The sequence below is a fragment of the Neofelis nebulosa genome, chromosome 3 (genome assembly GCF_028018385.1).
Source record: "Neofelis nebulosa isolate mNeoNeb1 chromosome 3, mNeoNeb1.pri, whole genome shotgun sequence".
Taxonomy (NCBI): Eukaryota; Metazoa; Chordata; class Mammalia; order Carnivora; family Felidae; genus Neofelis; species Neofelis nebulosa.
This window is the reverse complement of record NC_080784.1, coordinates 202,090,651-202,104,160: the sequence shown is the minus strand read 5'-3', so window position 1 is coordinate 202,104,160 and position 13,510 is coordinate 202,090,651. Positions and strand designations below refer to the sequence as shown.

The 13,510-nt window shown below is 51.2% G+C and overlaps 1 protein-coding gene across 5 annotated transcripts in view; it reads right to left on the bottom strand.

The window, feature by feature from the left end:
* Positions 1-13,510, bottom strand: part of EVC (EvC ciliary complex subunit 1) — a 75,967-nt gene that overhangs the window by 19,902 nt on the left and 42,555 nt on the right. For all 5 annotated transcript variants that reach the window (XM_058723125.1, XM_058723123.1, XM_058723124.1 and 2 more), the window contains one exon: positions 8,141-8,353. In XM_058723125.1, the coding sequence (XP_058579108.1) occupies positions 8,141-8,353 (213 nt within the window). The remainder of the gene's footprint in view (positions 1-8,140; positions 8,354-13,510) is intronic.

Here is a 13,510-nt window from a genome sequence, read left to right as displayed (position 1 = left end):
ATGACCTGAGCCGAAGTCAGACGCTTAACCGACCGAGCCACCCAGGCGCCCCAGTACCACACTGCTTTAATCGCTGTTGCTTACAGCAAGACTTCATAGCCAGGCAAGTCCTCCCATATTCTTACACAAAACTGTCTTAACTATTCCTGGTTGTTTTTCCTCTCCTATGAATTTTAGCATCAGTTTATCAAGTTTGGGGGGAAAAAGCTTTTTGGATTTTCTTGTAGTTGAACTGAATTTATAGATTAATTTGGAGCGGATGACCGTCTTCCCAAGATCGAGTTTTCCCATTCAAAAACACGGCATTTCTTCTCAGTCTTACTTCAAGCCTCCAATGACATTTTATAAACTTCTCCATTAAGCTTTTATACACATTGGTCAGATATATTTTTAGGGACCCTACGGCTTTTATTTGGAAGGGGATCCTTATTTATGTTATCGCTGGGTGCTGCTGGTATATGGGAAACATACTGGTTCGGGATGCTGGTTTTGTATCTGGGAAGTTTACTGAGCAATCTGAATAGTTGTAATCGTTTGCAGATTCTTTGGGCTTCTCAGTGGAGACAGTCACGGGGTGCCTGAGTGGCTGAGTCAGTTAGGCATCGAACTTCAGCTCAGGTCATAATCTCACAGTTTGTGAGTTTGAGCCCTGCATTGGGCTCTCTGCTGTTAGCACAGAGCCCACTTCGAATCCTCTGTCCCCCTCTCCCTCTGCCCCTTTCTCTCCCTCCCTCTCTCTCAAATACACACTTAAAAAGACTTCAATGGAGACAGTCATATCATCCACAAAAACCTACATAGGAGCCACACAGGTCATCGATTGTGTGGTTTAGATCTTATTTTTATGGCCTGATTTGTCATCTGATCAGTCTATCATGTTCTGTGAGATGAGGTGTTAGAATATTCCATCATGATTTCCATCTGTTCATTTTTCCTTTTAATTCAGTCAAATTTTGCCTAATGCATTTTCCTGAGGAATTGCTTCTTTTACGTTATATAATGACCCTCTCTTATCCCTCAAGAACGCTTTCTGCCTAACGTAGTTTGTCAACTTTCTCTTGGTTGGTATTTGCCTGGTATATAACTTTTGGTGTCATGATGCTGTAGGTGAATCTCATACTGTCATGTAGCGTGGGGAAGGTTTCTCTGCAACTTACATGAATTTGTTACTATTCATTGTGACTAATGGTATACTTGGACTTATTTCTACTATCTTGTGGTTTCTAGTTGCCATGAATTTCCTTTGCACTGTTCCCCCCCTCCCCTTCTATTTGCCTTTTAATGGGACTGACTGAGCAGTCTCCAGGAGCACAGCTGTGGTTAACGAGCTGGGTTATGGCTCAGTGCAGGGAGGGAGAAGGTGCACCACGGGGACACGGGAGACCTCTCAGGTAGAGGGTGTTAGGCCTGACTGTAGGATTTAGGCTTTGGAGGGTTCAAGGTAGTGGAGCCTTGTTCTGGATTGGGTGCTGTTGAAAGGGGTCATGCAGTGATGGGGCATCTCTGTAAGTCCGTCCTAAAAGGAGGGCAATCTGGGGTCCCCGGGTGGCTCGGTGGGTTAAGCGTCCGACTTTGGCTCAGGTCATGGTCTCACGGTTCATGGGTTCCAGCCCCGCATCGGGCTCTGTGCTGACAGCTCAGAGCCTGGAGCCTGCTTCAGATTCTGTGTCTCCCTTTCTCTCTGCCCTCCCCCGCTCACACTCTGTCTCTGTCTCTCTAAAAAATGAATACAAATTAAAAAAAATTTGTTTAGAAGGAGGACAAGGTTGTCATTGCGGAAGAAGCAGCCCTCAGTCATCTCAGCCAGGATAGGGGCACGGTTGGTCATTTCTGTGGCTCCGGCAATGTTCACGTGTTACCTGCGTTCAGACACGCTTACGAGCTGGTCTCACTTTGTCCCCATCCTTCCCGGTCACAGAGTGGCCTTGTCCAATGTTGATGTTCTGTGACGTGGTTCAACAGGAGACCCAGGCCCGTGGGTCTCAGGCGGCTCCTGCATGTGAGGGGCTAGTCCTGTCTCTCTCACGTGGGGAGACTTCATCCCGACCTTACACACTTAACCTGTCAGTACAAAGCTCAACTTCCCTTCCTCCAGAGTAGGACAAATGCAATTCCGCTGTTCCGTCCTATTTTCTAAACTCCTCGTTTTTGAACCATTGATGTTCCTTTTGTCGGTATTCTTATTTCCTTTTCTCTACTGCTTTCAAAGTTGTGTATCGTATACCTATTCCTTTTGTGGATTTAATTTTCTTAACAAACATTCCTGACTCCGCAAACCTAAGCAGTATTTCCTTGACCTTAGAATTCATGTCTGCCACCAGTTCTGGAAGTCTCTTATCCACTGTCACTTTGAGCACTTCCTCTCCTTCATTCTCTCCATCCCCTCTTTCTAGGATCCCATGAGAAAGCTCCTGTGGGACATTATCCTTCTGGTGCCCACGTCCCTCCGTCCCTGTCCTATGTCCCCTCTCTGCCCTGCATTCTGGACCTCATTCTCGCATCTATCTTCTAACATTTCACACCCTGCCCCGTCAGCCGTGTTGAATCTGCCATTTAACTGACTCATCCATTAAATATCTGCTTCCATCGCTAGAATTTTCATTCATAAAAGTATATGCTTTTTTTATGTGTTGTCTTTTTTCCCTGCGTCCTGTTTTAACAGCTAGTAATTCCTTCTGCTAAGGTTTTTTGTTGTTTTAAACATACATCCTTTATAAGAGCTCCTTGTTTATAAAATTATTTTAATGTTTCTTTTTGAGAGACAGAATGCGAGCAGGGGAGGGGCAGAGGGGGAGAGAGAGAGAGAGAGAGAGAGAGAGAGAGACAGAATCCGAAGCAGGCTCTAGCCTCCGTGAGCTAGAGTGCTGACCCTCGTCGCTGCTACAGGTAATTTTGTGGCTTTGGACAAGTTTACTCTCTGTTTCAAACGTTTATTTTCTAAGGAGAGAAAGGGGAAAGGAGCCAGCAGTCAGGACATGCCCGGTACATGCTAAGGGTTTTGTAGTGCCCTCCCACAAACAAGGTGGGCTTACAGGCAGGGGGGGTTCTAAAGCTAGCACTTCAGGCAAATGATGTAGTACAGAGGGAGGGGAGCACCGCCATTTTAAAAAACACAGTCGGGGTAGGTCTCATTGTGAGGGTGGCCTCGTGTGAGGGTGACATGGGAACAAAGACTTCTTGCAGACACAGCAAGGCAAGAGCAGGCCCGTCAGCTGGAGGAGAAGAAGGCCAGTGTGGCCGGAGCAAAATGAGCCGGGGAGGGGGGGACGGAAATGAGCAGGTCACAGGGAAGCCCGGTCCTGATATGCAGGGCCTCGTAGGGCACTGTGAGGACACCGGCTTTACACACGAAAGGAGAAGCCACTGGGGGTTTGGAGCACAGAAGTGACACAACGTGACAGGGTCTTTTAGCAAACCTGACGTGCTGGAGATTGTAAGATGCACAATCATTTTAAGTATCGCTAAGGGAAAAAAAAAATCGCTGCCAATTAAATTACGATGCACCGCAACTTCCAGGCTGGGAAAGCACGTTTAAAATGTGCATCTTAAAAATTAGTGTCATGTGGTATGTTTTTAAAGTATCACTCTGGCCGCGGGTTGAGACTAGATCACAGCGGGGGAAGGCGGTTTCAGGGGGACCAGGGGGCCGGCCGTCTTGGTGATCTGACAAGAGGTGTGGTGGCTACGACCAGGCGCGAGAGCAGGGGGGGCGAAAGTGGCTCCACTCTGGACTAGACAGAAGGCAGAGTCAGTTGGATGTGGGGTGTGCTAAAGAAGGGTGAGTCGTGGGGCGCCTGGGTGGCTCAGTCGGTTAAGCGTCCGCCTTCGGCTCAGGTCACGATCTCGCGGTCCGTGAGTTCGAGCCCTGCGTCGGGCTCTGGGCTGACGGCTCGGAGCCTGGAGCCTGCTTCCGATTCTGTGTCTCCCTCTCTCTCTGCCCCTCCCCCGTTCATGCTCTGTCTCTCTCTGCCTCAAAAATAAATAAACATTTAAAAAAAAAAAACTTAAGGGGCGCCTGGGTGGCGCAGTCGGTTAAGCTGCCGACTGCGGCTCACGTCACGATCTCGCGTGATCTCGCGTGAGTTCGAGCCCCGCGTCGGGCTCTGGGCCGACAGCTCGGAGCCCGGGGCCCGCTTCGGATCCTGTGTCTCCCTCTCTCTCTGCCCCTCCCCCGGTCATGCTCTGTCTCTCTCTGTCTCAAAAATAAATAAACATTAAAAAAAATTAAAAAAAAAAAAAAAAGAAGGGTGAGTCAAGGCAACCCCAAGGGTCTTGGTCCGGTTGACTGGAAGGATAGAGGAAGGACAGAGAAGAGTGTGGATGGAGAGGGTTGGCGGGAAGACGGGGGGCATTCTGTTTCGGGCATGCGACATTGCACATGCCTACGAATCACACGCACAGAGATCTCAGGCAGAGAGCTGGGCCGGGACACATTGCGAGCTAGAGACATAAATGAGCGAGTTGCCGACCTCAGCCCCACCACCACGAGGAACAGAATCCTGCCGAGGACTGTGTAAGTGAGCTTGGATGCGATCCCCTCCCAGCCGAGCCCCTGGAGGAGACTCCAGCCACAGCCTTGACTGCAGCCGTGAGACCCCAGGCAGGGGACTCCGTGTCTGGACTCCACCACTGAGGCGGCAGAAGCGAGAGAGCCAAGCAGCGGTTTCAAGGAGGAGGGGAGAGCCCAACTCCAGAGAACAGGAGCTCTCGATATGGAAAGTGGGAGCGTGGACGGAGCCCAGGTGCTGTGGCTGAGTGCGGCAGGAGAGGCCGGGAGCTCAGCATAGGCGGGGGCAGGTGTGGTGGCCAGGTGATGGAAACCCGCCAGGGGTGGGGTGGAGAGGGTGCGGGCAGAGTGGGAGGTGGCACCAGGACTCAAAGCCTGCTGGACCGACTGCAACGCGGTGTCCCTGACAGCGGTAAGTGCTACGGGGCACGCCGACTGCCACGTTCCTTGTCAAAGGTGCGAACTCCGTGGTGGCCTATTATTCTCCTACTTCTGCTGTTTGCGCTGCAAACTTCGTAGCTTGAAACAACACAAACTCATGATCTTATACTTCTGGAGGCCAGAAGTCCAAAATGGGGCTCAAGGGGCTAAAATCAAGGTGTCAGCAGGCTTCCACACCTTCTGGAAGCTCCAGGGCAACATCCATTTCCCTGCCCTTTCCAGCTGCTGGAGGCCACCTGCATTCCTTGGCAAGTAGCTGCTTCTTCAATCCTCAATCCGGCGATGGCTGGCTGAGACTTTCTCTAACCAACCACATCACTCTGACTCTCCTGCATCACCCCCCCGCCACTCCCTTGTAAGGACCCTGGATAGTCCAGAATTACCCTATCTCAAGATCCAAAACTTAATCATTTTTGCCAAGTCCCTCTTGCCATGTGAAGTCACATGATCACAGCTGTTGGGAATTAGGATGGGGGTTCCTCTGGGGGGGGGGGGACCTAACCCAGCGGACTGGGGAGAAGCCCAGAAACCGACATTAGAACACATTACTTTTTGAGAACCACTATGCTACAACCTGTTCCAATCGGGTAATTGACACATTCCATACTATTTAACAACTTCCTGGAGTCCTAAGACACGAAATCACCAAAGCCCTTTGAGTAGAAGACAGTTTCACAGTCTGGGTGTGCGTTTCATTTTCCACGAATAGTTTGTTGGTGCTTTTCTTCTTACCACTAAATATTCACCCGAGTCACAGAAAGCTCATCTGTCACTTTGATCGTCAAGGAGGAAATATAGCAAGCGAAAGTGCACACGGACCTCTAAGTATCTTGTGGAAATTGACTGCAATTAAACGACCAATCAGTCAATTAACTGTGACATATACACATGGAGAAAATGGTCTTGGGTCATACTTATCCAATCAGCTGATGAGGTCAGTAACTATCCTGCTTGCTTCTTGCATGCAAAACTCCTGAAACACTGCTACACAAGCCAAGGAAAATTCACATGCACGCAAATACAGAGCAAATAAATAGGAATTAATAACCAGAAGCTATGCGATGTCTACGATTTGCTTCAAATAACTTAAGACTCATAACCAGAGGGTTTCCGATGCATCGTGGATGTGGGTGTAATAATTTATCGGAAATGAAATTCTGGATCTTTTTTCGATGTCAATATCATTAAGTAATGAAACAGACGCTGTGTGAAAGGTCTTATCTTGCATTATCTCACAGCAGCCCTATTGGGTATTTGATCCCAATTTTTCACACCGAAGCAGAGATTCTGAGACATTTAGCAAGTTGTGCAAAATCCCAGAGCCGTGAGGAGTCAGCTAACCGGCCAAGGTCACCCAGCCCATTAACGGGTTGCGCTGACTCAAACCCAGGCATCCAGCTTCCAAGGTTAGGAGCCCGCCTGCATTTAGGGAGCCTTCATCAGGGGCACGTTAGACTCACCTGGCGATCTTGTCCCCGTCCCTCCCCAGAGACTGTAAATGAAGCGGCCTGGGCCCAGAATTGCTAGGAATCCGCCGATTCAGCTTCACGTACATCCCTAAGGTGAGCCTGTGATAATTTCCAAGGCCGCACTGTTGTTGTTGGTAATGCAGCACACTTTTCCCGAGCCCTTGCTGTGTCCCAGCCCCTGGGCTTTCCATAAGGGAGTGTAAAAGTGAAAAGCAGCGGTGCTGTCCTTCAGGAGCTTAGAGCCAAAGGCAGGACACAGTAACCAATGAAAGGAAAGCATGATGCAGCCGACAGAGGACTGAGATAAACCAGAAGGAAGTCCAACAGGAAACTTGGTCTTGTGCTGCCCTGCGGCTCTGAGTGGCCGTGTGTTTGCATGATGCTTCCTCTTACTTACTTGGTACTTTGGACAGCTCCAGTCAGCTGCTCTGGAAAACCTGCGTTCCTTTCATCAGCCCAGTGCTCTTTGGTAATGATGGGTGTACTTGGACTTGGGAGACCCATCGTAGAGATGGTGGGGGAAGGTTGTTTCTTATAACAAGCACGGGGTGGGGGGCAGTCCGAGGCTGGGACAGTGACGCACACTCTCTGTCCCTCCCATCCTGAGCTGCCTCCATTCTCCTGCCTCTGAGTCAAAGGAAGGCTGGGCCACCCCAGGCCTGCTGCACACGCTCTGGGCAGGAAGAACAGGGAGTCCTGAAGAAGGCGATTTCTCCAAGCAACACTTGGCTTTTGTATTAGGTATTGGGAAAGGAAAGCTCTTTGCAGGGACCACACTTTGAGGCCAAGACTATCGGCCACTGCTAGATACCCGGATATTGAACACATTAGCTTGAGAGCCTCTAGCGTGCAGGAAGGCCAGGGAGAGAAAGGACACGCAGGTGTCTGTCACACTTGGAAATTCCCCCTTTGTTGGACACATTTTAGTTGTTCTTTAATAAAATTAATGTCTATTTGCTTCCTATTGCGGTTGTCACACATTCCCACAAATTCTGTGGTTTAAAACAACACAAAATCATGACCTTACAGTTCTGGAGGCTCCGGGGTTGGGTGGGGGGGGATCCGCACCCAGCCTTTTCCAGCCTCCAGAGGCGACTGCATCGCTGGGTGCGTGGCCACATCATGCCGACCTCTGCTCAGGTCGCTACTTTTCATTCTCCGACTCTGACCCTCCTCCTTCCCTCTTACAAGGACCCTGTGATTACACTGGGGCCACCTGGTGACTCCACCTGGAGAATCTCCCCATTTCAACACCCTTAATAGAATCACTTCGGCAAGGTCCCTTCTGCTGTGTTAAGTGACGCGTTCACTGGTTCTGGGATTAGGATGTGGACGTCTTCGAGGGCCATTATTCTATCTACCACATTTATACGTGGTTTTAATATTGAAACAGACTCGCACTGAAAAGCGGGAGTTCTATGTGTATAGCAGCCTCCCCCCCATGACCAAGTCCACTCCCTTATAAGCCACCTTTTGGCCTCCCGTCATTCTAGAGAACAGGCATTGCTGCCCTTTCCTGATGGGTCAGCGGGAGACATTATCTAGTGACTTCTCAGCCTCTGCTCTCCTCCCCGGCCCACCCTGGCGGCCCGGGGCTGGCAAGCACAATCTCGGTACCGTGCCCAACACGGGCACTAGGGGACGCTCCATGGACGAAATCTCTCATTATTCTTCCTAAGTGTAAAGCATGCGGATCCCAGACCTGGTTTTACAAAATACCCACCTGCTTGTCTTGCTCCAGGAGATCTTGGAAAAGTTCCCACTGCTGTTTCCGGAAGCGATCGGACTTCTCCAGCTGCCAGGCTGTGTTCTCCTGGACCTCCTGCCTCAAGTTCTCACAGTCTGCCTGGGACAGGCCAGTCATTCCTGGGAGCGTCTGAAGGAACAGGACGTCCACAAACTTCTGGAACGTTTCCATGGTGCTGCGGTACAGCTCCTGAAGCCGAGAGCCACATGATGGGGTTATAAGTCGTGGTCTCACTCTGGGCAGGGCCGTGGGCTTCCCACAAGACAGAGAGCAAACCCAGGGGAGGGAGCTCTCAAGCCACAGACACACACACACACACACACACACACACACAGGAAACACCTGCTGCCTTCCAGCCCGTTCACCCCGACCCAGTCCTGCCCTCTGCCCCACAGGCCCTGACTCTCTGGTGACCCCTCTGAACCTCCGTCCAGATTATTTTTACCACCCCTGGCCTCTCAGCCTCCCTCCACCCCCCACACTTAGGCCGGTTATTTGCATAAGCCACAGATCTTATTATAATTCCAGCTCAAATAACCTGGAACCCCTCTCTTCCGGTCGCTTTCAGGGTCACCTAGCAGGGCTGCCGGGAGGTCCTGCCCCACTTTCCACCCTTGTGTTCCCTTCAGCCCACCTCGCCCACTCCAGTCTTTTCCCGAAAATGTATTTCTTTAAATTGAGGCAAACCAAAAAACACATGTATGATAATATATTAAACACCTGTGATTCCACCACTCAGATCTTTTTTTTTTGTAGGTTAAAAATACTAAAGTTTACAGGTGAAATTGGAATCCGTTATGTTCCTCCTGTCGTTCTTTTCCCCCTCCCTCCCAGCATCCTCAGAGACATCCATCCCCATGACCTCAACATCTCTCTTTCCAGCTTGGATTTCTACACCCTCACTCCATATTATGTTCATAAATGTGGCTTTCGTGTGAGTTATCCACATAAATGGCATCTTGCGGCATGTTTCACGACACAGAGGCTTTTTCAAGCCACTCCCTTGTCCCAAATCCAGACACTTTCATTCCTGGAGTGGACTCCTCTTCATCCTGCAAAACCCCTGCAAAACAAGCCCTTCTCTGTGAAGCATTCCCTGGGTGGCTCAGACTAATGTGGCTGTCTCTGACCCTGGCTTCCCACAGCTCTTTGGTCAGCTGCCCAGGGCACTGAAACTACAATTTATTTGTCACCCCTCCCCCAAACCACAGTTCTCTGAAAGCGGGGGCCACATGATATCCAGATCGCACCAACATCTTGCGTCCTCCTGGACCAAACACCTGGGTTCAGTACCTGAATGTATCACGCACGGACGTGATGTCCAATGCCCATTCTGCAATCTCTGCCTGAGAACTCCCCACACATGTCCCAAAACTCAAGTTGCGGTCTCCTCTTCGGGGAAGGCCTTCCTGACTGCAGGGCTTGATTGGACTCAGTGTGATTTAGGCTGAACACCTCCTTCCTTCTGGGGTTCTGGAACCTCGGTGCAGACCAGGTAAACAGCACCCATGTGACTGACCCCCCCCCCACCTCAAAATCCTTGGACTCCTAAGCTCAGGAGAGCTTCCCTGGTGACACCAATCCACACAGGTTATCACGCTGCAGGGGTGGAATTATGCACAGCTCCGCTGGGAGAGGATTCTGGAAGCCTGCTCTCGGTTCCTTCTGGACTTGGCTCGCCCCGTGCACCTGTTCCCTTCGCCGATTCTGCTTTGAATGTCTTCACTGAAATTTAGCATAAGCGGGTTCTGTGCTGAGTCCTACAAGTCCCCCCACCAAATGATCAAACCTGAGCATGGTTTGGGGGGCACCAAAGAGGAACCCTTCCTTTGCTGCCCCTCTGGCACCTGCCTCCCTTTGTGGTCACTGGCTGTGTCATTGTCCTTCTCAAGGACGAGACCAGGAAGTTTCTTAACAGTCTTGTCTTACTACCTAAGCATCTGTAGGGCCTGACATAGTGCCTGGCACACAGCAGGTAAAACGCTATAACTGGTAATAATTATGAATTCCTACCATATACCAGGGGATGCCATGAACACTCTTCTTGTATAATCTCTTTCGATCCTTGTAGCAGTGCAATGATGATGTTCTATTATAACTACCATTATTTCAGATGAGGAAACTAAGGCACTGATCAGGAAAGTAACCGGACATGCTTTGTAGAGAGTGGGTCCTGGCCACTGGACGGTCGGACTCGTGCTCATAACCAGTATGCTACAAGGAGAGCACACTCTTTTTTTGAAAGAAAAATAAACATATTCTCAGCACCTGGAATGGTGTACCTAGGTCATACCTGGTGTGTTCAATGAATAGAAATTAAATTGAATTGAAGTCGGTGTTAATTAAACCCAACGAACGTCCTGCTTTAAGGAGCTCATAGCCAAGCTGGAGTTTGTTCAGAATACAGTGATCACGACGGGGACATAAGTGACCCACAGCCTTTCGAAGGTTTAGAGAGCCTACCGATAATGGACAAACAGCTCATTTGGACCAATCCTCCCTCTGAGAATGAATGAAAAACAAAGCTGGACAAAAGGCTTATTAAATGATCATGAAAGTCCCAAGAGCCAACAAGACAGCGAGGAGAACACGAGCAGAGGTCGTGAAGAAGGCACAGTCAGAGAAGTGTGCCCAGCTCTGGGGCTGTGCTTAGCCATGGGGAGCGGGTCCATTCAGGGGAGACAGCTGAGCACCTGATAGGACTTCTGATGGCCACCAGCTCAAAAGGGAGCTCATGGCTCCCCAGGGGTGGGTCCTGGTAAGTCATTCCATGCTTAGCATCAGAACCCAAAAAGCTCCACCACGAATGCAATGGAAGGCAACAGGCTCTGACTGGTTTAAACAGCTGCAGCCCAGAGTCAGTTCATGGGGGTGGCCCAAGACATTTCAGGCCCTGACCTCAAATTAAGGTCACCTTGAACCCCAGAGGCCCAGTCATCTGGCAGAAGCAAAGGCAAATCCTCTTTGGAGGACATGACCGTATGCCTGAAAATACTTTCACAAATAAATGTACACATTTGGAATAAGGCATATAATAAAAAAACAAAGAGGCACACAAGGAGATCAGACAACATCACCAAAGACCCCACAGACAACAGACATCAAAAACAAGCCCTCAGGTACCCCCGGGGGCGTAATTATAGGACGCGGACTTTAAAGTACTGATGCTCGCTATAGCACGAAATTAAAAGCCACTCCTGAGACTCGAAGCAAAGAGCTGGCCATGTGGCATCAGCACATCCTCTGGCGGGGCTGGGGCTCGAGGTCAGGCAGGTCCGCGTGGCTGAGCCCCGGTAAACTGCGGACCACGGCTCAGGCGGGCTTCCGTGGCCGGCCACACTCAGTGCGTGATGCCGCGAGGGTCAGTGCCGTCCACACTCGGTGGGAAAGGACACCTGAAAGGGTCGGGATGGGAGCCCTGGATTCTGCCCCACGCGCTGACTGTGCTCTGCATGCTTGTGCCGGAATAAACCGTAACCGTGGGCAGAACAGCTTTCCGTGGAGTCCTTCTCGAGGACTTGGGGACCCCCAAACTTGCATTTGGTGTCAGGCTTGAGGGTGTCTGGGGATTCCTCCCAAACGCTCCCTGGGCGCCTAGAATGATCACTGCTGCCTTCTTTGAGGACAGTTTCATTTTTGCTTTTATTTTCTTCAGCCCTGACTCTTGGGGGGAGACTCGGAAGCTGAGAGAGGGCTCAGGCTGGGCAGGCTGCTGTCCCACCTCACTCCTCAGCAGACCCAGCACGGGTGGGACAGTCCGGAGTGAGATCCAAATCAACAAGTAGGTCGACGCGGCACCCTGGAAGGGGACGGTGGCAGCCCAGCCGTGTGCCCATCACTACCAGGACGACTCTGGGCTCGTTCCAGCCGTCTCTCCACGAAGCACCAAGACATGTTCTTCAGCGGCCACTGTCTCCGTCTCACCGAGAATGTGCCATTTGTTTAAAGGCCGAGCGATGGTGAGAATTTAGAAACATGCCCTTTTCTCCGCAGCCTGAGAACCCTCAGGTGGTCATCGAATTTATCGCACAGCCTCCGTGCCCGTGACATCATGATCGACGTCCTGCCCAGAGAGGGGAGATGACGACTCCCCGTGCCTGGGTCTGCGGAAGAGCCAGCCAGACCACAAGGCGCATCATGTCCTGCATATGTTCTGTGCTCACACAGCCTCCCGGGCAGGCAGTAATGACGACCGCGGTCGCGATAATATGTTTTGAATGCTCACCACGGGCCTGACGAATGTGCGAGCTTGTTTAAGCCTCTGAATAGCTAGTCCTGTGGAGAAAGCTTATTATTCCCGTCGTAACAAAGGAGATGAGATGCTGACCATCAAAACAGAGCCCGACCCAGACTTCTCGCCGCCCCCACCCGCACCATGCCAGTGCAGGCCCCCATGGTCTCCTGCCCGGACCGCCGCAATGCGTCCCCAGGTCCCCGCCTCCACCTCTGCCCCCCAACAGTGCCTTCCCTGCACAGAAGCCAGAGGGATCCTCGCAAAACATGAGCCAAGTCACTTCCCTACTCAAAACACGCCAGTGGCTTCCCGTGCTGTTCCGATGTCAGTGCGGATGTCTTCAGATGGATTGCAGGGCCCTTGGGTGGAGGCTGTCCGACCTCGGCCCGCGTCCCGCTCCCCTGCCCTCCCGCGGCGGCCGCATTGGCCCCCGTGCTGCTGCTGGATCCCCGAGCTTGTCGCTGGCCCCGGAGCTTTGCAAAGATGAGCACTTTATTTATTTGGTCTGCAGCTGACTAGGTTGCACAAAACAGGGCTCAGTAATACTGAATGAAAAGGAATGAACAAACTCCCCGCGTCGGCAAGGAAGCCAGATTCACACTCTGCAGCAAGAGCTGTGCTCCTCAGCCTGGGGCCTGAGATCCCCTGTTCAGTGTGCTCAGCAGTCGGGTAGCCAGGGAGGTATTTACTGAGCACCTACTGTGTGCTGGGCCCTAGGCCCCAGCCCTGCTCTCCTGCTGCCATAATGGTCGATAACGTTCTCCGTCTCCGTTCTGCAGATGAGGAGGTGAGCTCAGAGAGGTTAAGGCTCTTGCCCGAGGTCACCCAGCGAGGAATGGCTCTGCCAGCATTTAACCGGCTCATTCAGCTTCTCTCTACTCCACCTGAGGGCTTCAACCTCTCCTTCCGGAAATACCAGGAAAGCAATTCCCAATAACCAAAGGAAACGATTTCCACAATGAAGGAACATAAAAGAAACCAAAGTTATCTGGAACCAAAGGGTTCAACAAGAGCTGATAAAAAGAGTCTGAGGGGGCACCCGGGTGGCTCAGTCAGTTAACCGTCTGACTCTTGATTTCGGCTCAGGTCATGATGTCACAGTTCCGGAGACT